This window comes from Mauremys reevesii, linkage group 1 (genome assembly GCF_016161935.1).
Source record: "Mauremys reevesii isolate NIE-2019 linkage group 1, ASM1616193v1, whole genome shotgun sequence".
Lineage (NCBI taxonomy): Eukaryota > Metazoa > Chordata > Testudines > Geoemydidae > Mauremys > Mauremys reevesii.
In genome coordinates this window covers 267,090,143-267,111,853 of record NC_052623.1, presented here as the reverse complement: position 1 = coordinate 267,111,853, position 21,711 = coordinate 267,090,143, and the positions used below count along the sequence as shown (strand labels likewise).

The window sequence follows — 21,711 nt, the reverse complement described above, 5'->3', positions numbered from 1 at the left end:
CTAAGAACCAGTCTAAGTTCCAAGGGCATTAGAACTCCTGGCCATCCCCCAGCCCTGCCAGCACATCGCCTTTTGCAGGGGTGTTATGCTGGCTCTGTGCCTGCTGGGGCCCCCAATGCCACTGCGAAGCGGCCGCAGTGTGGGGTGAATTCCCCCTCCCCCTGACAGCCTGGCTCAGTTTTGAGAGGCTCCCTGAGAGTTGGGGGTGGGGGCAGAAGCATGTTCCCCTCAGGTTGATGACATGAGAGTCGGGTCCCTGGAGACTTCCTCCTTCAGGCCCCATCCTATGAAGCCTTTTGTGCACACTCTGGGGAATGTGAGCCCCCAGCTAGCATGAGCATGAGCTCTTTCCCCTGGCCTGACACAAGGAGCAGCCCACAGGGCAGCAGCTGTGAGCAGAGGCCACAGCTAGCCAGGATTCCCCACAGGCTGAAGGGCCCCGCCTACCCTGTGCCCGAGGAAGGGGTGGGCGGAGCCTGGTGCCTGTAGCTAGAGGGAGTCAGTGAGAGCTGAGCAGACAGAGCAGGTGGAAGGCAGCTCGCTTGCTCGTTCCCCGGACCTGGCTATCCCCAGCCTCTTGCCTGCATCAGCCTCTAGCCTGGGACCTGTCCTGATGCATCCTTTGATGCTGGGTCAGCCTCTTTGCCTCCATCAAACTGGAAACCAGAGTCACTCACCTGGATATTCCCCCATCACACCTCCTGGAAACTTGGGACCCTCAACCCCTTGCGTGGAATGGACTCTCCTCCTGGACCCTTGACCTTTCACCCTGACCAGACCCTTGCCCAGGACCCTCAGCCTCTCAGCGGAGAGCCTGGGGTCTGGGTTAGTTCAGCTCTGGGTGTGTAATTTGCTGGCCTCCAGGTGTCTGCCTGTCACCTGTCCTGCCAGCTGGAAAATCAGGTCTTCCTCGTCCCTGTGTCTCTTTCTTGGAGGCTGCCCCCATTCCCAGGGGCAATTGTCCCTTTCAGCCTTGGTGTTTGGCTCTCTAAGAATTTCACTGCCACTTTCTGCTCCCCTCCCATCACTTTCCATGGCCATGTCCTAGTTGGGCCTCAGTTTGTCTGTCCTCCCCTTTGGGAGGCATGAGGCCACCATGGGGCTCACAGACTCTGGGGTGTGGAGGAAGAAGCTCCCTCTGCCTGCTGGGCTTCTTGCCGTGGCGTTGGAAGTTGGCAGTGATGCGTCGGCATCTCCTCCGCTGTCTCTCTGGAGCTGCTCTGCTCCTTGTCACCATGGCTTTCCTCTCCATGAGGCACCGTGGCACTCAAGAGGTGGTCCGCTACCAAGGGGTTGGTGATGGGACATCGGATATCCTGGAGCACCAGGCTAAAATGTCCCCAGCGGATGTGCTGGGAGACAGCAGCAGGAGACAAGAGCTGAAAGAGCCACCAGGCCCTTCCAAGGTGGGCTCTAGTGTGCGGAGAGGCCTGGAGCTTGGAGAGGTTTTCATTGCTGTGAAGACAACCAAGAGGTTCCACCAGACCAGGCTGGAGCTGCTGCTGGACACTTGGATATCCAAGGCAAAAGAGCAGGTGTGTATGGAGGTGGGCATGGAGGGGTTCATTACAGTAACAGGCCTTCTTGGTGGGCGTGTAGGGGACAGGAAGAATCTACTCCGACATCATGTCTATTCCATTGTGCAGAGAGACAGGGACACCTCACCCTGGTTGGATGGAGGGCTCTACTACCTGGGACTAAACCAGCTTCAGGCTCAGGGGAAAGCCCTGTAGAGAGAGACAGGGGTTTATCTTGGCTGTTCGCACAGGGGTGAGCGGAGGAGTGATATTTGACAGGGACCGTCAGCCTCACCTAAGCGTAGCCTCAGTGGGGCAGTTCACCCTCCTTTAAATCCAGCTACACTAGGGGTGCAATGCTGCACATAGGTGACAGCTGCTGGGGTTAAAACATGTGTGAGGCATGGCGGGGCTGAGTGCACTGCTCTTTCTCCCTCAGAAGCCTGATTCAAACTGCTGATCTTTGCTCACAAGTGGAATGAGTTTGTGTGGTTTCAGACTAGCTGCCTCCTCCCGTCTCACACTGTACACCTCACAAAACCACATCTGGTTTAGGCAGTGTCTGCCCAGGAAGGACTGCCTGGGCCTGGAGTGGCCACGGGTGCTTGAGAACAAGATGCAGTGCCCTGGCTGAGGGGTGGGGAGAACCCAGGGTTAGCCCAGCAAAGGGCACAGAGGTGCCATGTAGCCGAGTTTGAGTGTGTGGGGCCCAGGGCTGGAATAGCAGGAGGGGTGCAGTAGAGCTGCATGTGGGTGCATGCACAGTGCCTGCACGCCCCACGTCTGTCTCAGTGCAGTCAGTCTCTCGCTTGCTGGAGCACCAAATCCATTCACATGCACTCTGGTGACGATTCCTCGGCCCCCCCTCTGTATGTGTGGCCCTTGCTTCTGTGTGCTGGTGCTGGCGCCTGGACGGCTCTTCCCCCTTCACCCAGCAGAGTCTTGAGAGTTTCACATCCTGGTGAGAGAGCTGGTTTGGGGCGCATTAGGTCAGTGCACACTGGTGACCCAGAACTGAGTTAATAATGGATGGGGGGAAACACTGTTTGCTACCTGGGATCTCCCTCCGTAATGGGGAAAGCCTGGGGAAACTCATTGTAGACTCCAGGCACTTGGGCTATGTTTAAACAGGTCAGTCGGTAGAGGCCATGGTACCAACTCCATTGCTAAATCAGTGCCTAGTGGCTGCCCCATTGCTAATCTCACGATCATTGAAGGGGTGCTGGGAGGGCTGTCTGACTGCTGCTTCCCTGCTTTGGGGTCCCCTTTTCCCCCGTGGTGCTGCAAGTGCAGGCGCCTATCCTGCAAGTGCAACAAAGAATCCTGTGGCACCTTATAGACTAACAGACGTTTTGCAGCATGAGCTTTCGTGGGTGAATACCCACTTCTTCGGATGCAAGAAGAAGAAGTGCATCCGAAGAAGTGGGTATTCACCCATGAAAGCTCATGCTGCAAAACGTCTGTTAGTCTATAAGGTGCCACAGGATTCTTTGTTGCTTTTACAGATCCAGACTAACACGGCTACCCCTCTGATACTATCCTGCAAGTGGCTTTGCCTAGAACCCCACAGAAGTCAATGGGGGCTCATAGGTCTGCCCATGCATAGCCAGTTGCAGAATCGGGGCCTAAATGAGGAGGCTAGGTTGTGGGGGTACAGAGGAAAAGAGCACCTGAGACAGAATAGGGCATTCTGGGTAAGGGCGGTTTTCCCTTCCACACGCTGAGCTGTAACTGTCTGGTGCTTTCCACTACCTAGTCAGCTGCGGTTTGTCAGAGGAAGCCATGTCCTATTTTGAACCCACTTCCTCTGTGTGCGTTAGCATCTGAAATATCATACTTCCCCTTCTAGACGTGCTTCTCCAAGCCCTGAGTGCTCTATCTCCTACCCTCTAATGGCTCTTAGAGGATACCATACTTCTTGGCATATCGTGCTATGATGTGGGCTGAGCGCTGGCACATGGGTACCATGATTATAGCCGGCCTTGGTGTTTCTGAGTGGGCTTGCAAAACAATTTTTCCTACCCCAAACATAACCGATGCATGTCCATTCTGGCCATGCCAAGAATTAAGGGGAAGGAGGAGTGAGAAGATTCTCTGGAGCACCCCAAATTACCTGAACCTTTCTGTGTGTGTGCGTGTTTGAGAAATCTATAAAACTTGCAGATGCCACCATGCTGGGAGGGGCTGCAAGGACTTTGGAGGGCAGGATTCGAATTCAAAAGGACCTGGACAAATTGAAGAATTGGTCTGAATTCAACAAGATGAAATTCAATAAAGACAAGTATAAAGTACCTCAGTTAGGAAGGAAAAATCAAATGCACAACTACAAAATGGGTAATAACTTCCTAGGCGGTAGTACTACAGAAAAGGATCTGGGGGTTACAGTGTATAACAACTGAATATAAATCAACAATATGATGCAGGTGCAAAAAAGGCTAATATTCTGGGGTGTATTAACAGAGGTGTTGTATGTCAGACTTACGAGGTAATTGTCCTTTTGTAGTCGGCAGTGGTGAGGCCTCTGGGTGTCACACTTTAGGAAAGATGTGGACAAACTGGAGAGAGTCCAGAGGAGAGCAACAAAAATGTTAAAAGGTTTTGAAAACCGGACCTATGAGGAAAGGTTAAAAAAAACTTTAGAGAAAAGAAAACTGAGGGGGGGACCTGATAAGTCTTCCAATATATTAAGGGCTGTTATAAAGCAGATGGTGATCAATTGTTCTCCAGGTCCGCTGAAGGTAGGACAAGAATTAATGGGTTTAATCTGTAGCAAGAGAGATTTAGGTTAGATATTAGGAAAAACCTGCTGACTATAAGGGTAGTTAAGCTCTGGAACAGGCTTCCACGGGAGGTTGTGGAATCCCCATCACTGGAAGCTGTTAAGAACAGATTGGACAAACACCTGTTAGGGATGCTTTAGGTTTACTTGGTCCTGCCTCGGTGCAGGGGGCTGGACTCGATGACCTCTCGAGGTCTCTTCCAGCCCTACATTTCTGTGACTCTGTGATTCTATGAAATATGTGCCCAACCCCCTGGGTCCTGCTGCAGAAGGGGAGTGCCACTGCTGGTGCTGAGGTCTGGTACAGTTGCCAACATGTAGGAAAGCTTCACGAGTAGAGTTGGCTGGAAAAAAGGGGGGCAGGGTGAAGGGGAGGAATTTTCAAAAGATGTTTTCAAAAAGAGCCGTTTGTTGGATTTTTTGTACTGAAGACCTTTAGTTTTTCCTCTTTTTCTCCCTCCCTTTGCCCCCCCACCCCCTTTTACCATGCCAGTGAAAAAGGTGGTGGTGGAGGGGAGAGGGGAGCGAAAGGAAAAACTGTAACAGAAAAGCTTTCAGTTTTCATTGGAAACTAAACAGAAATGTTGCAAAACCAAACAGGCTTTGCTTTTGAAATTTTCTACCCCCAGGAAAGTTTTGCACAACAATAGCAGCCTGTCCGATTTGCAAGGGCCAGGTGTCCCACTGAACCAAGCCCCATCCTATGAAGGCTTTTGTGTGCACTCTGGGGAATTGGAGCCCCCAGCTAGCGCTCTGCAGCCTTCATTCATCCCCGTGACACCCACGCTGCTGAGGGAGGCAAGTATCCTTAGCCCGGTGGGTGGGGAAACGAAGGCAGAAAGGGCCGGGACATGGCTACCAGCACAGAGGGAGTTGGTATCAGAACTAGGACTAACCTGCAGGGATCACTCGCTCTCAGTCTTGCAGTTACTCCACTAAACCAAGCTGCTGCTCATGCTAACTGAGCTTCCCCGTCTTGTGGCCTGGGGACATGCTGGCTGCTAAGCCGCAGAGCCTCCTCCTGTATAGGCGGGCGCTTGCAGCAGCTGTCTGTGTTATCAGTGTCACGTTGGGTGGTACTGGTGTTGAGCTGAGAATCTGCTTGGGGTCCTCCCAAATGGACCAGCCTTGTTCCATGGGGCCCCAAAGGCCAGATCTGGGTGGCTTTGCAGGAGTCGGGATAACCTGTGATCCTTATTATTAGTATCTGCAGAGCCTAGAGACCCCAGACAAGATCAAGCCTCATTGCGCTAGGTGCTGCACACACACATTTCCCGCCCCAAAGAGCTGATAGCCTAAATAGACAACCCAGACAAAGGATGGGAGGGGAAACTGAGGCACAGAGCAGGGAAGTGATTTCCCCAAGCTTATCCAGGAGGTCAGTGGCAGAGCTGGGAATAGCAGAGCAGAGCCCAAGTATCCTGAGTCCCAGCCCGGTGCTCCTGTGCACTGGACTTTGCTGCCTGTCTTGAGGGCTAGTATGTGACAAGCTTTCACCCCGGTGATGGGTTTGTGTTTTCAGGGCTGGCTCTGTCAGGAGAAGGGCTAAATTTAATCTCGTGAGGGTGGACACTGATGCTGGCCCTGACATTTCCAGTTCCCCTGGATCCCGGCCTGTTCCCTCACTCCTGTCTGTCAGGTTATTCACCTGCTGCATGGTGTCTAAACCCTGGAGTGCGAACTCTCTCGGGTGGGACTGTCCTTGTGTCTGTCTGCACAGTGCCCAGCATGATGGGGCCCAGGCGGGAGTCCTGACACACTACTGCAATGCTGCTAATGAACACAGTGGCAGCATGGGCTGTGCAGGCCCAAAGCCTGGTCCTTATTCTCCAGCCGTGGGCATATATGCTCCAGGGGGAGCTTGCCAGACGAGGCTGCCTGGCAGCAAGGGCTCCAGCCTTTCCGTTTGCACTTGGGTTCCAGTTGGAATTTCCCCACGCCCGTCTGCTCCTCCTCAGAACCGAAGGGTAGACTCGCATCCAGGCCCCTCCGCCTTCCTGAGCCCACTCCACTGCAGCAAGAGTGGCAAAGGCCACTGCAAGCTCCATGCGTTAGAAAGGGGCTCTGAGAGCGGGGGGCTGCCCTGCGTGGTTGAACTCCAGCTCTGTTGCGCCTGACCCTGATGTCTGCCAAAGCAGGCCCCAAGCCCCTTGGGCAGGCTGTAGGTGCTGGGATACCGTGGCGACAGGCGGGATGTGCGAACCCAGACAGACACAGCAGCTGGCCAGAGAACCCAAAGGGAACCTTAGCCCTCCCTCTGGCTGAGCTGGTAAAAGTGGCACCAAGTTGGCCCTGTCTGGAAGTGGCAGGATGTTCCCTGCAGGGGCAGGGGTGAGGGAGATGTGGTTTGAGGCTCCAGCAAATCCCCTCCAGACACCTTCAATGTGGATAACAGAGGCTGGCGTCTCCTGGAGAGATGAACCTCCAGGCTGGAGCAAATGCCCTCTGCCAGGTTTCTAACGGGGGCCCTCCCAGCTCTCTCCTGCCCCAGCCTCCTGGGCAGCCCCGCTGAGGGAGATGGGGCAGGCCATCTCTCCAGTGACTCCACCAGGCGTGGGGGTGGGGAGGGAGCTGACAGATGGCAGACTGGCTCTGCTGCTGCAGTCACCTTTCAGACACAAGTGGAGGGCAAGGGGTGCGGGGGCAGGACAGGGTCCCTGCTAACTAGAGACCTGCATGAATGGGCGTGAGGAGGGTGGGTTGCGTAGTGCGGGAAGAACTCTGACACCCCTGGAGTGGCTTCTCCAGGTCCTGTTGGAAAGGCACAGCAGAGTTGGGGGTGGGGATGGAGAGTGATCTCACCCTTACCCTCACCCCACATCTACCTCATCTACTACTGCCTCACCAAACAGTGCTCCCTCACCTGTGCTGAACTGGAGGCAGCTTTTCTCACTGCCCTTGGGGGGATCCCCCTCCCCTGCCCCGGCGTCTCTCCCCTCCAGCAGTCTTGGCACTGCCCACCGCACCCTCTTGCTTTGGAGCCTGTCGCTTTGGTAGATCGGCCGGTGCCAGCTGCCCGTCAGCACAACCTCTTCACATCCCTTCCCCCAGGCTTGCCCGTTCCCATGTTCATAGCCTGGCTTCCCCCCTCTGGCGTTCCAGCCCCTTTGCCCTCCTGCGCCTTGCCCGATAGCCGGGATGTGGCACCCAGGCTGATAGCTAGGGCGTGTGGTGTGGGCTCCCTTGTCCCAGTGCCAGAGCCATTCGCTCTGGTGCCTGGCTGAATACCCTTGTACTCTCCCCCTCCTCCCGCCAGCCCCCAGCCCGGGCGCTGTGTTTAACCAGCCTGCGGGCAGCTGGTGGGGAGATTGTTTAAGGCTTGTGTCTCTTTCTTTCAGCCCCTTTAGTTCCTTGAAAGCACATTTTCCGCATGAAGGGAGCTTTTCTCAGCTGGCCGTGATCCCCCCTGCCCCTGGGGCGCGGGGATGTGTCATAGAATGGCGGCTGGGGGCTGGGGGGTGGATGGACCCGAGGGGGCGGGGGCTGAGAAGCAGCAGGGGGCTATAACTGCTATACACACAAAAAGATGTTCCCCTCTTAACCCATGTTTCCTTTGACCACAAAGCTGCTGCTTTCGTCTGCCGCTTGACATCGTTCAGACCCCAAAGCTGGGCCTCCCCTCCCCCGGCTTGCTGCCCGAGTTCTCTGTTCACCAGGTGGCAGGGCCATGGGGGGAGGGGGGAGTTTGCTCAAGACCAGGTCCCCAGACTGCAGGTAACAAGGGTGCATATTGTAATGAAGCAACAAAGAATCCTGTGGCACCTTATAGACTAACAGACGTTTTGCAGCATGAGCTTTCGTGGGTGAATACCCACTTCTTCGGATGCAAGCCCTCAGAACAGGCTTCTCTTCTGCACTGGCCAGCTGCTGGGGGTCTTCCTGAAGAAAACAAGGCTCCAGAGGCCAGGTCCTCGGCTGGTGTCAATCAGCATAGCCCCATTGACTTCAGTGGAACTGCTGGGACTCTGACCCCAGGACTCCTGGGTTCCCTGGCTGTCAGGGAACCTTCCCAGTGTGAACACAGGAGCAGGTCCCAGCTCCGGGGGGGAGCTGACCTCCAGATTTCCCAGCTCCCCTTGCCTCTTGCAGAGGAGGGCCCAGGATTTGAGCCCCTACCCTTCAGTCCCCTGAACCAAGGGGAAATCTCTCTCTGGCCTGCAACTGGTGTCGGCTGGAGGAGGAGGGGGCTGTAGGATCCATGCCTGCCTTTTGCAAGCAGGGCACAGGGCTCTAAGAGGATTATTTATCCACCCACCACCCCTGCAAGAGAAGCAGGAGAGGTGGTTGAGCAGTGAGCTGGGACAGCATCTCCCACCTCCCTTGGCCTAGCAGGAGGCAGCCGCAGGATGTCAAAGGCACAGGCCGGAATGGGGAGGCGGGAGGGTTCGTGACAGCTTGGGAGGCCAGAAATGGAGCCAGCACCGGGCCTTGGAGTAACCTCGTCCTCTCCTCTCTCTCCTGTTTTCTCAGACCTATGTCTTTACTGATGAAGAAGACGAAGCCCTGCAGAAGAGAATGGGTAACCCAGCTTTTCCTATCACGCAGCTCCCCTGCCCCAACTCCAGTGAGCTTTGGATCAGGCCCTGAGTGAGGGCGGTTCTCCTCCTCCCACGCACAACAGGGTGCCCTGCTGGATCTGTGTGATAGGATGAACCCCGCAGAGCCCCCAGCAGGAGTGACGCTGATTCACTCTGGGGACGAGGCTCAGCTAAGCTTAGTTCCCTTCTGAAAAATTGGGAGGATGGGCTTGCCTTTTGAAAGGAGGGAGACAGGAAACTGGCACAGCACATGCCAGGAGAAGCTGCGGGCATTCCAGCTGTCCTGAAGAACAGCTGGGTGGTAACAAGGGGGTCGGGCACCGCTATTTTCCATCCCAGACACCGGTGGGTAGGAGGGTCCTGTTGTTAAGGCCCTTGGGCTGGGACTTGGAAGAGCTCAGTTCAGTTCCTGCCGCTGCAACAGGCTTCCTGTGGTCAAGCCACTTCCCCTTTGGCTGCTCCAGTTCCCCATCTGCAGGATGGGGAGGACGGTACTTCCTTGTATCACAGTGCTGTTGTCAGAGAGTCTACAGCCAGAAGGGAATGCCACATCTCTAGCCTGACTTCCTGAGAAGGTCATTAATGCTTGTGAGGCGCCCACATGCCACAGTGCTACAAGCGCCTCGACAGATCACTTGCGTGGCGCAGAGTAAGCGCCACCCATCAGTGCGGAGTGAGCTCATTCCTGCTGGTGTCTTGCTTGTGTGGGGAGAAATCCGGGATTGAAAACCCACAGAGACAAGGGTTTCCCCTTTCAGCCCAGCAGAAGGGAGGGGGTCCCCTCCAGGGCAAGGCTGGTGTTCCATTAGGGGAGCGGCGTATGGGTTGTGAAGCAAAGTGCTGCATGAATAGGAAGATAGAACCCAGACAGAAGGGTGGGGTGGGAACAGGCCGGAGAGATGTGGGGACCCCATTGGCGAGCAGGGTGTGAATGTGAGAAGGCCAGTACTGAATTAACACAGTGATTGATTGCTGCTCTCTCTGGCCATAGGGTTCTCATGTTCCAGGCCAGGCAGGTGGGGTGGGGTGAGAGTGCAGTGACCAGGAGCTTTGTCTCTTTTTCCCGCAGGTGACCATGTGATATTCACAAACTGCTCCACAGAGCATAGCCACCCAGCCCTCTCCTGCAAGATGGCAGCCGAGTTCGATGCATTCTTGGCCAGTGGCCTGAGGTGAGCACTCAGGGGTGGCCTTCACACCTGCACGCAGGGGCGTGGGAGGGAACTTCCCACCGCAGGCTGGTAGGGATGGGAAGCTGTCACTGTCAACCGGTGGCTGCTTGTGTGACTCAGAGGGGCTGTGAGTGGAGTTCCAGTGGGAAAGGATGAAGAAGAGTCTAGTTTGCAGAGGTGCTGATTAAAGGCCATCAGCGTGTAGCTGCACACAACCTCTAGCAATAAGGCCCATGACATGAAGCTGAGTCAGCAGCAGCCTCCTGACCTAACCTCCTCTTGTCTGTCTCCCTATCTGTTGTCAGCTGGTTTTGCCACTTGGATGATGATAACTACCTAAACCCACAGGCCCTCTTGAAGCTCTTGTCTTCCTACTCTCCAGCCCAGGACGTTTACATTGGGAAGCCCAGCCTGAACCGGCCCATCCACGCCTCCGAAACAATGCCCAACAATCAGACGGTAAATCCTGCCCCACCTCAATGGGGCCAAGCAGCTGATTGGCTCATTGGGGATTCTGAAGGGAGCTGATGGTTCTTGAACACGTCCTGTCAAACCCCCAAAAGAGGAGGGCTCCAGGCCTGGCCTCCACTGGACCCAATCTAGTCCCATGCAGCCTGTGACCAGAGTCCCAGGGAGGCCATGCTGAGATTGCTCAATTAGGGCAAACTATAAAGAATGGAGCAGACAATCCCCCAAACTGGTGATTATTCCAATACTTAGCTCATAACAAAACAGCTTCTATAATATCTTATTGGTTACCCAGAAGCCAAGAACACAGTTCCCTTAAAGCAACCCACCCTTTGGGCTCCCACCCAGACAGCTAAGTCAAATATGATGAGGATTATTGAAAATCTTGTTCATCATATGAAAAAATTCTACCAATCCCAAAGGATTGGACACAGTGCCCACCAAGTTAATGAATATTTTAGATTTTACCCAAATACATGCTTACAGCCAATTCTTATTAACTAAACTAAAAGGTATTAAAAAAAGAAACAAGAAAGTATTGGTTAAAAGATCATTATACATACAGACATGAATAGAGTACTTAGGTCAGGTTCATAGTAGAGACGGTCAGCTCTAGAATTGCAGAATTCTTTCAGAATTAGTCCATAGGCTCAATCCAATGTTCAGTATCAGGGTGACCCAGAATAGAACTGGAGATCTCAATCTTTTGGCTCAAACTTCCCCTGATGCAGCATAAGCAGATGTGAGATAAAAAGCATCAGATCCCAAGAGCCCTTTATACAGTTTCTGGGCAGTCTCTTGACTGCATGCAGTTCTTGGGTGAACAATAGTGTCTTTGAAGTAACCTCCTATTTCTTAAACATCTTTGGTAATTAGCTACATGGATTAACATAAGGCAATTGCCCATCTCTCACCATTTGCAGGTGGTTTGCTATATTCTCCAAAAAGAAATCAAGACAGTGATATCACTCCAGTCACAGCTCCTTTAACTGTTAATATCTCCTTTTGATCTCTGAATTAACAGAATACAGTGATAAGCAGGAACTGTTTGGTTACATTGTTCACCTCTAGCAATATCTATGCAAACACACAAAACCAGAAACGTTATCTACTAATATGGTTAAATCTGGGTCAATTAGCCTGGAAGTTGTTTAACCCTTTCTGGTCCTGTGTCACCCAACCACAACAGCATGTGCGGGCTCAGTCTGAGCAATGCACAGCCTGGAGAGAGAGAGAGAGGCAGTCACACCCATGCTGCTCCTCAATGGGAACCCCATCTGCTAAGAGATTCATCCCATACTGCTCTGCCAATAGGACGCCTTTGATTCAGTGGGACCACCCCTTCTCTGAGTGAGGGAAGAATTCCACCTCTATGTTCAGCTAATCGGCCCTCATCTCTGGACTCCTCATCTCTCTTGTTACTGGGCTGAGGGAAGAATTCTGGTCCGATGGTGGTAGCACAGTTGTCCGGCATTTTCGACCAGCTGATGCCGTGAAACCAGGCTCCCCTCTGTGCCACCCCATGTTGTGGTGCAGAAGGGGGGTTATAGCTGGGTCTGTGTGTGTATCTAATGGCTAGTGCTTCGGTGTTGAGATCTGCAGGTACAGGAACTGTGACACCCATTGGTCAGCCCCTTCCCTTTCTCTGCTCTTCCCTCCCCAGAGGTCCGTGCGCTTCTGGTTCGCTACTGGAGGGGCAGGATTCTGCATCAGCCGCAGGCTGGCCATCAAGATGGCACCTTGGGCCAGGTGAGCCGTGAAGCCAGTAGATATGTGAGCATCAGAAACCCAGGGGAATGTCATGGAAGATCATGCACGAGTTGGGGGTGTGTGTGTGTGTGGTGTGAGTGTATGTGAGCACACGGAGTGTGCGAGAGAGGGCACAGTGCAGGCCTACCCAGCTGTGAGTGTGCAAGAGCAGGTAGGTTAGGGCATGTATTTGTGTTGTGGTAGCTCCCAGAGGCCCCACCTGTGCTGGGCACTGCATGCACGTTGAGCTGAGTTGGCAAGTAAGTGGGTATCTGTTTATAAGTTCTTGCAGTGCAAACAGACAGAACTGGGCAGCCACCTGCCTCTTCACAGCCAGAGTCAGGGGCGGCTCCAGGCACCAGCACACCAAGCGCGTGCTTGGGGCGGCAAGCCACTGGGGGTGCTCTGCCGGTCGCTGTGAGGGCGGCAGGCAGGCTGCCTTTGACGGCTTGCCTGTGGAGGATCCGCTGGTCCCGCGGCTTCGGCGGACCTCCCGCAGGCACGCCTGTGGGAGGTCTGCTGAAGCTGCGGGACCAGCGGACCCTCTGCAGGCAAGCTGCCGAAGGCAGCCTGCCTGCCGTGCTTGGGGCGGTAAAATACCTAGAGCCGCCCCTGGCGAGGGTGATGTGAATCTCTGAGGTCAGTGGCTCCTGATCTCTCATCCCACTCCAAGATGGGGATCCCATTAGATGTCTGTATTTCCCCACTGATCAATGCAGCCCATTCTCTTCCAGCGGCAGTAACTTCCTGAGCACCTCGGAGCTCATCCGCCTCCCGGACGACTGCACTGTGGGCTACATTGTTGAGTGCAAACTGGGCGGGCGTCTGCTCCCCAACACGCTCTTCCACTCTCACCTGGAGAACCTTCAGCTGATCCCCAGGCCCCAGCTCCTGCAGCAGGTGAGGGGAGAGAGAAGAGAAAAGGAGAGGTTGGAGAAGAGATTTGGAGAGGGTGGGAGGAGAGGAGCGGAGCAGGCGGGCAATGACTCACGTCACTCCGGCGGTAATTGTGACCCTGATTGAATCAACCGCACATTATTTCAATGAGGTTTTCCAGACAAATGCATCCCTAGATGCTTCTCTGCAATGATGGGCAAAGGATGAAAAGGCAATTAACTAGCCAGTAAAACTGCTGCCAGTCAAAGAGCAGGGGGAGGGCCCTCCCCCCTGGAGCTGCAGCAGAGCCAGAGGAAGTGCCCATTGCTCACCCATGGGGCCCATGTGATATAGCCCTGCATGTCATGGAGGAAGGGGGAGAGGCTTAGGTGAGATGGGGGCTGGAGATGTGGAGGAAATGGAGGTGAGGAGGGGGTGAAAGCCTGCAGCCTGGCCCTGTAAATCAGCCTGGACAGAGGCGAGAAGCAGTGGGGAGCTGGGTGTGGGACACAAAGCTTGTAGAGTGGCTCCCAGCTCGGGGGGTGATGGGAGCATCTATAGCCCAGGCACATAAAAGCTGAGTGCCACCAAAGCTGCCCCCTTGATCCCTAACTTCCCCCTTTCCTGTCTCATGGTCTTTCCCTGCAGGTCACCCTCAGCTATGGTGTCTTTGAGAAGAAACTCAACACTGTTGAGCTGGCCGGCCCCTTCTCCCAGCACGAAGACCCCTCCAGGTGGGTCCCTGAGTCTCTGGCTTGTTTGGTCTGCTCCCGGAGTCTCCTATGAAAACAGGGTTGGAATAGGGCGTGGGCAGGGGCACGTTGCTGCTCAGGAGTGAGGTGCGTTGGCAGAGCTGTGTAGCTGGAGCTGGAATCCTGCCTTCCCTGTTATTGTTTGTGGCATTCGCTTTGGCCCTGGCGGGAGCTGGGCCCACATTGCCGCTGGTTGGGTCTGGATCCAGGGCTCACCTCTAACCGTCCTCACGTCCTTGTGAAGTTTAGGAGTCTGGAGGCGTACGTGTAGAGCACTAGCTGCAGTGCAGAGCGAGAGCATCTGGTGTGGGATGGGGCACCGGGGAGACGCGCTCCTCCCACGCCTCTTCATTTGGCTGTGACAGCACACGCCTAACCTTCCTCCTCTCTCCTGCAGGTTCCAATCCCTTCACTGCCTTCTCTACCCGGACACTTCCTGGTGCCCACGGCCCGTCTGAGCTCCCACACTCAAAGGGTCCCACTCAGGCCAGCGACTCTCAGTTCATGTTGTGTGGGGGGGCACTCAGGGAGCGCTGGGTGCTCCCTCTCTCCTTCACAGTGACCACCCTGGGGCCACAGCTAGCGATAGCTTTGTGGATCAGTGCTTGCTGAGCACGGCACAGGGTGAGAAGGTAGGATCCACAACAAGGCGCCCAGGTGAAAATGTGGAATGACGCTGTTGGTGGGACACTTCAAATGCAACCCCGTTTCCCACAGGCTCTGGGACACTTGTAGGGGGTGAGGATAGGCGGGAGGGGAAGACGATGTGCCTCTGGTAATGTAGGCAGTGTAGTTGTAGCCCTGTCGGTCCCAGGATATTAGAGAGACAAGGTGGGTGAGGTAACCTTATGCCTCTATTAACACAGCGAGACTTTGGCCGCAGCTGCTGGCTGTGCAGGTATAGATGGAGACCTGGTGCCCCCTGCTGCCTGGATGGAGCATATCTCTGTATGCATCCTGAGCCACACACACTGACTGTGTGGGGCCGTGTGAATGGAGAGTATGGCTGGCCCTTCACTTCAGTCTCTGCTGGGCAGAGCCTCTCCTCCCTTTATGCCCCCAAACCCTTTCTCACTGAGCCTATGCTGGACAAGAGCCTTTTCTGTCCTCCCATTTGTTGAGCCTCTGCTGGCCAGGGCTCCACCTGTCCCAGCCCCCTTGCTAAGCCTCTGCTTAGATAGTTTGGCTACATGCTCAGGTCAGAAACTCGAGTCTTTGATCATTTGTTTCAATAAAATGGCATTTTGATCACGACTTCGTGCTAGATCAGCCCAAGAGAAGTGCCGCACCGGGACTGCCCGGGGAAGGGGACGGGGGCCAGGAGCCGGAGTGCTGGGTTCTTCCAGGAGTCTTCCATGTGATGGGCGTGTGGAGGCGTGTGTGGGTTTGTGCATTATTCAAGTGGGGATATCTCTCTGTCTCTCCCTGAGCACTCTCCCTTTTCTCTGCTCCACTGGGGATCGGGATAATCCAGCTTTCTAATGACCAGCCTGTCCTTTGAGATTAGACTCCAATCTCTACCTGGTGGGAGGGGATGTGAGAGGATAGACTTAAAGAAGGATTTGAAGTGGGAGAAAGGAAGAATGCGGTAGAAGAGGGAGGAGGAGATAGTGAAGGAGCACACAAGAGCAGATTGGAGATTGTGGATTTAAGAGCCATGCCAAAAAAAACCTAACTCACTATGGAGTGAAAATGGAAGGGTAAATAGCTTATTACCCTCGCTCTTCAACCCTCCAGACACTAGGGGGCAGCTTCATCTGCTCCTCACTGCTTGCTCAGTGCAGTAGAGAGGGGAAGAAGGAGTGAGAGGGAGGGGTGGGACTAGGGTGACCAGACAGCAAGTGTGAAAAATCAGGACGGGGGTGGGGGGTAATAGGAGCCTATATAAGAAAAAGACCCAGAAATTGGGACTGTCCCTATAAAATTGGGACATCTGGTCACCTTAGGTGGGACATGCAAGGTTGCCGACTGTTCAGAGGGTTTCCAGATCCTGGGGGTGGGGGGGAATGTCTCTTGCCCTGGATTGGGCTTGGTGTGTTGCCCAAAGGCCCCTCCTAATTAGGGTGACCAGATGTCCCGATTTTATAGGGACAGTCCTGATTTTGGGGTCTTTTTCTTATATAGGCTCCTATTACCCCCCACCCCCGTCCCGATTTTTCACACTTGCTGTCTGGTCACCCTACTCCTAATTGATGGGAAATGAATAGCAGTTACATTTTGGCCTTGCTTACATACAGAGAGCAGACTGGGGGAAAGCTAAAACGCAAAGAAACCACTTTCAATGGCAAGGGATGCTCTGAATAAAAGACATGTAAAGTGGGTGCCTTTTCAAGGGAAGGTGTTTTTCAAAAGCCAGCGGTGTACGAGGGGGACCTCGGGCGTTCTGTGAGAATGCAGATGAAAGTGCGGTGTGATCTCTCTGCAGAGTCATACAGATTGGAAGAGAAATCTTTAACACAACTGCATCTATTGCAGTCAGTGTGGTAGAGGCCTATGGAGAGCACCACTGTGTCTTTACCATTTTGCAAACCGGTCAGCCCAACCCCCTGCAAAGGAACTACAATTGTCCTGGCTTTCATTGCAGACCCTTGTGTAGGGTATTGAAGGGTTAAAAAAAAGCATGTTTCAAAGGCGTTTCCACCTGGGCAGAGAGGGTTCAAGAATTGAAAGCGTGCTTTGATTTTTTTAGAGGCATACAGTGGCCTCTTGTCGCTTTCCAATCCAACCATTTCTTCCAGTCAGTGATCAACTTCTGAAGAGGCAGACAGCTCTCAAGTCCTGCTTTCTGTCATAAGAAATGCACCCTTTCATCTGGAAACTCCTCTCTGATGACCAGGAACAAGGGCTTGCTGATAACAATTACCTCTCCCTGGGTGTATAATGGTTCCCTTGCACAGTGACGGGAGCCCAGTAACCATATGAATCAAAGCCATTGAAAGTGAAGTCACCCACACTGCAGGAGTACGTGTGTGATAATCCGTTGAGATTAAGGATGAAGTTTGAAGTCCCCGGGGTAAGAGAAGTGATTGGGGGCTTCAAGTTAACCAGAACAGGAAAAAGCTTCTGGCTGGCCTAAGCCAGTCTAGCGCCCAAGAGAGGAGTCTACAGTGCCTGGATTCCCTCCCCCAACCCATTTGAGATCTCACCTCATATGCATTCAGTGCCTAGATTAAAAGAGCCAATCATCTCTGAAGCAGTGACAGCAGGTGCAGAGGCAGTCAGAGCACAACACAGTGGGGGGGGGGGGGCGGGGGTGGGGGAGGGGGCGACTAAACAACAAACTCTGAGTCTTGTGGGAAGACAAGCTGCAGAAATAGGAGGCAAATGTTGGGTCAGGGCCTCGTCGGTGTAAACTGGCCCAGCTCCATTTACCCCAGCTGAGAATTGGGCCCTGAAAGGGTCGAGTCCTTCAGCAGGTGTGTGAGTCCAAACCTTCTTAAACCGGTGGAACATTTCCTCGCCATACCAGCAAGCACCGCTCCTGTGGAGAACATCTGCTCTCATGAAGAGCCTGCAAACTAATGAGAAGAGGAGGCTGTGGAGGAAAGCAGGGTTGTGTTAAAGTGAACTTCAAAAGGGCCTGTGGTAAGTCTGCTCCGGTGCTGTACTAGAAAGAAAAGGGCTCCTCAAAGCAGACAAAGGGATCCAAGAGCATTTTTTTAAGCACAAAAAAGCCAGCTTAAGGGGACACTGGCAACTTGAAATGTGCTCAGTGTTAAAGAACTAGCCCTGTCCCTGAGTCAGGGTTTTACAATCCTGTTTTATTGGGAACAATCTAATGGAAAAGTTTTTGTGGAATTTTTTCACGTTCTCTGTGGCAACATTTTGAGGCTGGAGCTGTTCTGACCAGCTCTATTAGATGTTTGTCTCTCACCTGCTGCTGTGAGAAACTCACCCAAAGAGGTGAAACTGACTAAGGCCCCAGGCCTGCAACTGACTGAGCAGAACCCCATTGGCTGGAGTGGGGGCTCCTTGTGGCACAATTCACATGATCAGGGCCTAACTGACTATCCACAAAGGGTGAAATCCTGGTTCTACTGACAGCAATGGGAGTTTTGCCTCTGACTTCACAGGCGCCAAGATTTCACTCCAAGAGGGGAAATAGTGAAACTAACTATGCACAGAGCACCATTGAATATACAAAGGAAACAAGATGGAAAAACTAGTGACAACTGTCTATTCCCCCACCCCTTTATTCTTTCAGGTACTATCATCCAGGGTGTCCCTTGTGACAATAGCAGGTAAAATAAACTCAGAGAGGCCTGTGGTGACTAAGCTGATGGGGCCCCTTAACTGCTGTCCCTTGACAACTTGAATTTTCTGCCTGGTGCAATTTGATCTAGCTTGAAATCCAAGAAAGCTAAAAACTCATTTCTTCCACTGTTTAAAATGTGTGTGATTAATTATGGACCCCAAGATGGGGTGATTTGCCTATGTCTGATGTTTAAATTGCTTCCCAGGATTTACTGAGCCCAAGTTAGTTATTCAGACATCTTGTCTGAATGCACCTCATTACAGCACCCATTGCTTTCCATTTCTGGAGCCAGAATTTATCAGCGAGCTTTGAGAAAAATTAAATAGGCTGCTTTGTGCTTGGATTCTCTGAATCTGGCCTGTCTCCTGCTGGAAATGTTAGCAACCTGCTGCAAACGGGACTGATCAGGGGCCTATGGGGCGGGGAGTGACTGCTGTGACCCCCATGTAATCACAACCAGAGCTGGCAGGGAGAAGAGGATCTGCTGCTGAAGGCCCCTGGGGCAGAGTGTCCTTTGGGATTATGCAAAGAGGTAAGGGAGAGATTGAGAAAGGGTCTGGGAGTGAAAGCCAGAGTGGGGAAATTGGATAGTGCTAGGAAGGGCAGCAGGAGCAACCTCCTTCTCCTTCCCCTACCCAACGTCAGCTTCATTTGTGGGGCAGGCCGGTAAGATGGGGTGATAAAGAAACAGGGGCAAGGGGCTGCTGGCGTAGAGTGTAAGGGAGGGGAAGAGGAGACAGCCAGAATGAGAGACCAAGATAAGGCCAGATCCTCTGCTTGTGAAAATCAGTGTCGCCTCATTGACTTTAGTAGCTGCTGATTGATGCCAGCTGAGGATCTGTCCCATTGGGAAGGAGCGAGGACACGTGAGTGAGTGTGGGGCGGGAGATGCAGCCTGTGAAGGGCTGGTCTCCCCCCGACAGTCAGGCCAATCCTGCAGTTAAGAACAGTCTCCATCCCTCACCCAGGTCGGGCGGTGCTTGAGTGATGAGGTGCTTCTCTTGCTCTGGGGAGTCGTTCCCTTTACCGGCGCTGTCATTATTCACACTCATTCTCTGCAGCGGCTGTGCGGCTGGGGCGGGACAGCTGTGCTCTGCAAAGCACACATGCCTCTCGCTTTGTTGGCACCCGGCGGTGCAGGCTGGAGAGTCACAACAACCTCGCTCCGGGATAGATCACCACAGCTCCGATGCCAGCCCAGCCCTGCTGCAGCTAGAAGGGTAACACTGAAACCCAGGAGCTGCCTCTCCTTCCCCTTGCCACTGGTTGGAGGGTTGGGGGGGGAAACTTTCGCTATTGGAGATCTGCTTCTCCAGTGGGAGACATATTGCCGGTTATTAGAGCTGGTGTCAAGCGTTGAAAGGCTCCTTGGCCCATAGTTCTCAGTCCCCTTAGGCCCAGATCTACAAAGGTATTTAGGCACCTAACTCCGATTGATTGTAATGGTGGTTAGGTGCCTAAATCTCTTTGAGGATCCGGGCCAATGTAATTAGCTGAGTTGGAATTTGATGGGAAGAATTAGGCAAACATTCTTACAAAAAGTGCCTGGGCTCTTTAATGGCCAACAGAGGGGTTGGGATCTTATGTCTCAGCCAAAAGCCAGGACTTCCCCCATCGCAGGGGTCATAATTCCACACTGGACCGTACGGGGCTCACCAAGGAGCCCACTCGCACCGAGTTTGTGCCGTACCTGCCTGGTCCTTGGAGGTGAAGCAGTGACCTGGCTCAACCGTAATTAGCTCAGAAGAGCTGACGCGCTCCCAGCGCCAGGTGGGCTGGCTGTTCCGTTTGCAGTTGGGTTGTACGCCAGGGTTGATGTGTGTTTACTGTTTGTACGGCAGTTGTGCCTATAGTCCCCATTGTGCTAGTACTTTGCAAGCACGCGGGCCAGACCTGCACAAGGAGTGCTTTGCTGGTCTGCTACAGTAGCAAAGGGCTCCCCAGGTGGGCAAAACTGCACTTTTGCTGATATAGCTTATTAGCGTCATCGAGTTTAAAGCTAGAAGACATCACCCGATTATCCGGTCTGACCACCTGTGTATCGCACGCCCCCAGCACCACCCAGCACCCACCCACAGGTCTAGTGTTAAGTCCCACAAAGCCCAACAGCCAAACTTTGACCAAAGTGTTACAGCTCACAGGGGACTTGATATGTGCTGCAGGCAGAGTGGCAGAGGAACTGAGGCGCACCAATGCCCAAGGTCCCTGCAGTGATGAAATGGGTGAGAGAGACCCAGATCAGACACCTACACCCACCAACTGTAGAGGAAGGCGAAAGACCTGCAAGGGACCTGGGGCGGGGGAGGAGTCCTTCTTGACCACACGTGTGGGTAGAGCCTGAGCACGTGAGCAAGAAGCAGCCAGCCAAGCCCCTGAGAGAGAGAAGACATTCGGTGCCCCCTTTCCCAGCCCTGGCCTGGCCTCGTTATTCCAGGCCCCCTCTCCCAGCACCAAATAAGCCAGGGCTGCAAAAATGGAGCTTTGCTGGTGAAACGGTGTCTACACTAGGGGCTTGTGCTGTCACAGCTGCATTGGTCAGGGATTACCCCTGACTAGCATAGCTATGCCAGCAACAGTATGCAGTATAGCCTTGGCCCGAGCTAGAGACTGTCCCTACCCCCAAAAGCTTACAGGTAAATAGACTAGGCGGGAAGGTGGGGGGAACAACGGCACGGAGAGCTGAAATGCCGTGCCAAGGTCACACAGCTGAGCCCGGGATTGGACGCCGGGGTCCTGCCCACCTGTCGCTGGGTGAAACGCAGCTCAGTTTCTTGGCGCCTTTGGAAGGAGCGAGCACAGTCCCCAGGAACACTGATGTCCGGGGAGAGGGCCTTAAAGTCAGTCTATCACTGGAATCCCTGCAGCAGAGGCTGGCCAGACTCATTTCACTTGTGACTGTGCTCTGCTGCAGCCACTTGGGAAACTGCAATAGACTTATTTTACCAGGGGCTTGGAGTGGGCCAGAGGAGCGAGAGGGAGGATGCCCCTGTGCAGCTGATGGGGGGAGAGTCGAGCCCCCCTCCCAATCCCTGTAGTGCTCGGTTCAGCGTTATACAGGGTCTGTTTTTAGAAACAGTGGCAGATTCGCGAGCCGAGCTGAGTTTCCGAAGGGACCTATAAAACAAGCAGCCTGCCATCTGCTCTATTGTCCTGGAATAGCAGCTGGGGCTGGGGGAGAGGGAGCCCGAGCCACAGGAATGGAGGGAATGAGAAAAATGGAGGAGATAATGAAAGCAAACTCGGGGGGGGGGGCAGAGGAAAAATGGGATAAGAGAGAGAGAAAGAGGGATGGTGAAAACATGAGCTAGAGCGGAGAAGAGGAAAGAAAGGATGAAAGAAAGAGTCTGAGGGGAGAGCACAGGAACAAGAGGGAGGAGTGAATGAGAGTCAGTGAAGGAAGCTGGGAAGAGCAGAGGCGAGCGAGGTGGGAAGGCTGGAAGGAGGTGTGGGTAATTGAGAGAGGCGCAAAGGGGGAACACGCAGAGAATGGTCCAGGAACAGCCCCCGATGCCCCCAACTCAGGCAGCCAGGGCAGCGAGTTTCTGTCCCTTCTGCAGGCCAGCCCCCAGCCCTGCAAGGTCTCTCGCTCTCTCACCCAGTGTGCC

General features: G+C 53.8%; 1 protein-coding gene across 8 annotated transcripts in view; it reads left to right on the top strand.

Moving 5' to 3' along the window:
• Window positions 1-504: 504 nt before the first annotated feature.
• The window catches only part of MFNG (MFNG O-fucosylpeptide 3-beta-N-acetylglucosaminyltransferase), a 39,855-nt gene continuing 18,648 nt past the window's right edge, over window positions 505-21,711 (top strand). For 5 of the 8 annotated variants that reach the window (XR_005584401.1, XR_005584404.1, XR_005584406.1 and 2 more), the window contains exons 1-10: window positions 505-1,535; window positions 8,767-8,815; window positions 9,904-10,006; window positions 10,312-10,465; window positions 12,138-12,223; window positions 12,958-13,123; window positions 13,748-13,833; window positions 14,249-14,483; window positions 18,056-18,092; window positions 19,168-19,326. Coding sequence is in view for 1 of the 8 variants with exons in the window: in XM_039487286.1 (XP_039343220.1) it covers window positions 1,086-1,535; window positions 8,767-8,815; window positions 9,904-10,006; window positions 10,312-10,465; window positions 12,138-12,223; window positions 12,958-13,123; window positions 13,748-13,833; window positions 14,249-14,309 (1,155 nt within the window). In the remaining 7 variants the exon portion in view is untranslated. Of the gene's footprint in view, window positions 1,536-7,985; window positions 8,011-8,766; window positions 8,816-9,903; window positions 10,007-10,311; window positions 10,466-12,137; window positions 12,224-12,957; window positions 13,124-13,747; window positions 13,834-14,248; window positions 15,666-16,589; window positions 17,085-18,055; window positions 18,093-19,167; window positions 19,327-21,711 lie in introns of those variants that run through there. The other 3 variants (XR_005584418.1, XR_005584417.1, XM_039487286.1) reach the window with 3 other exon arrangements.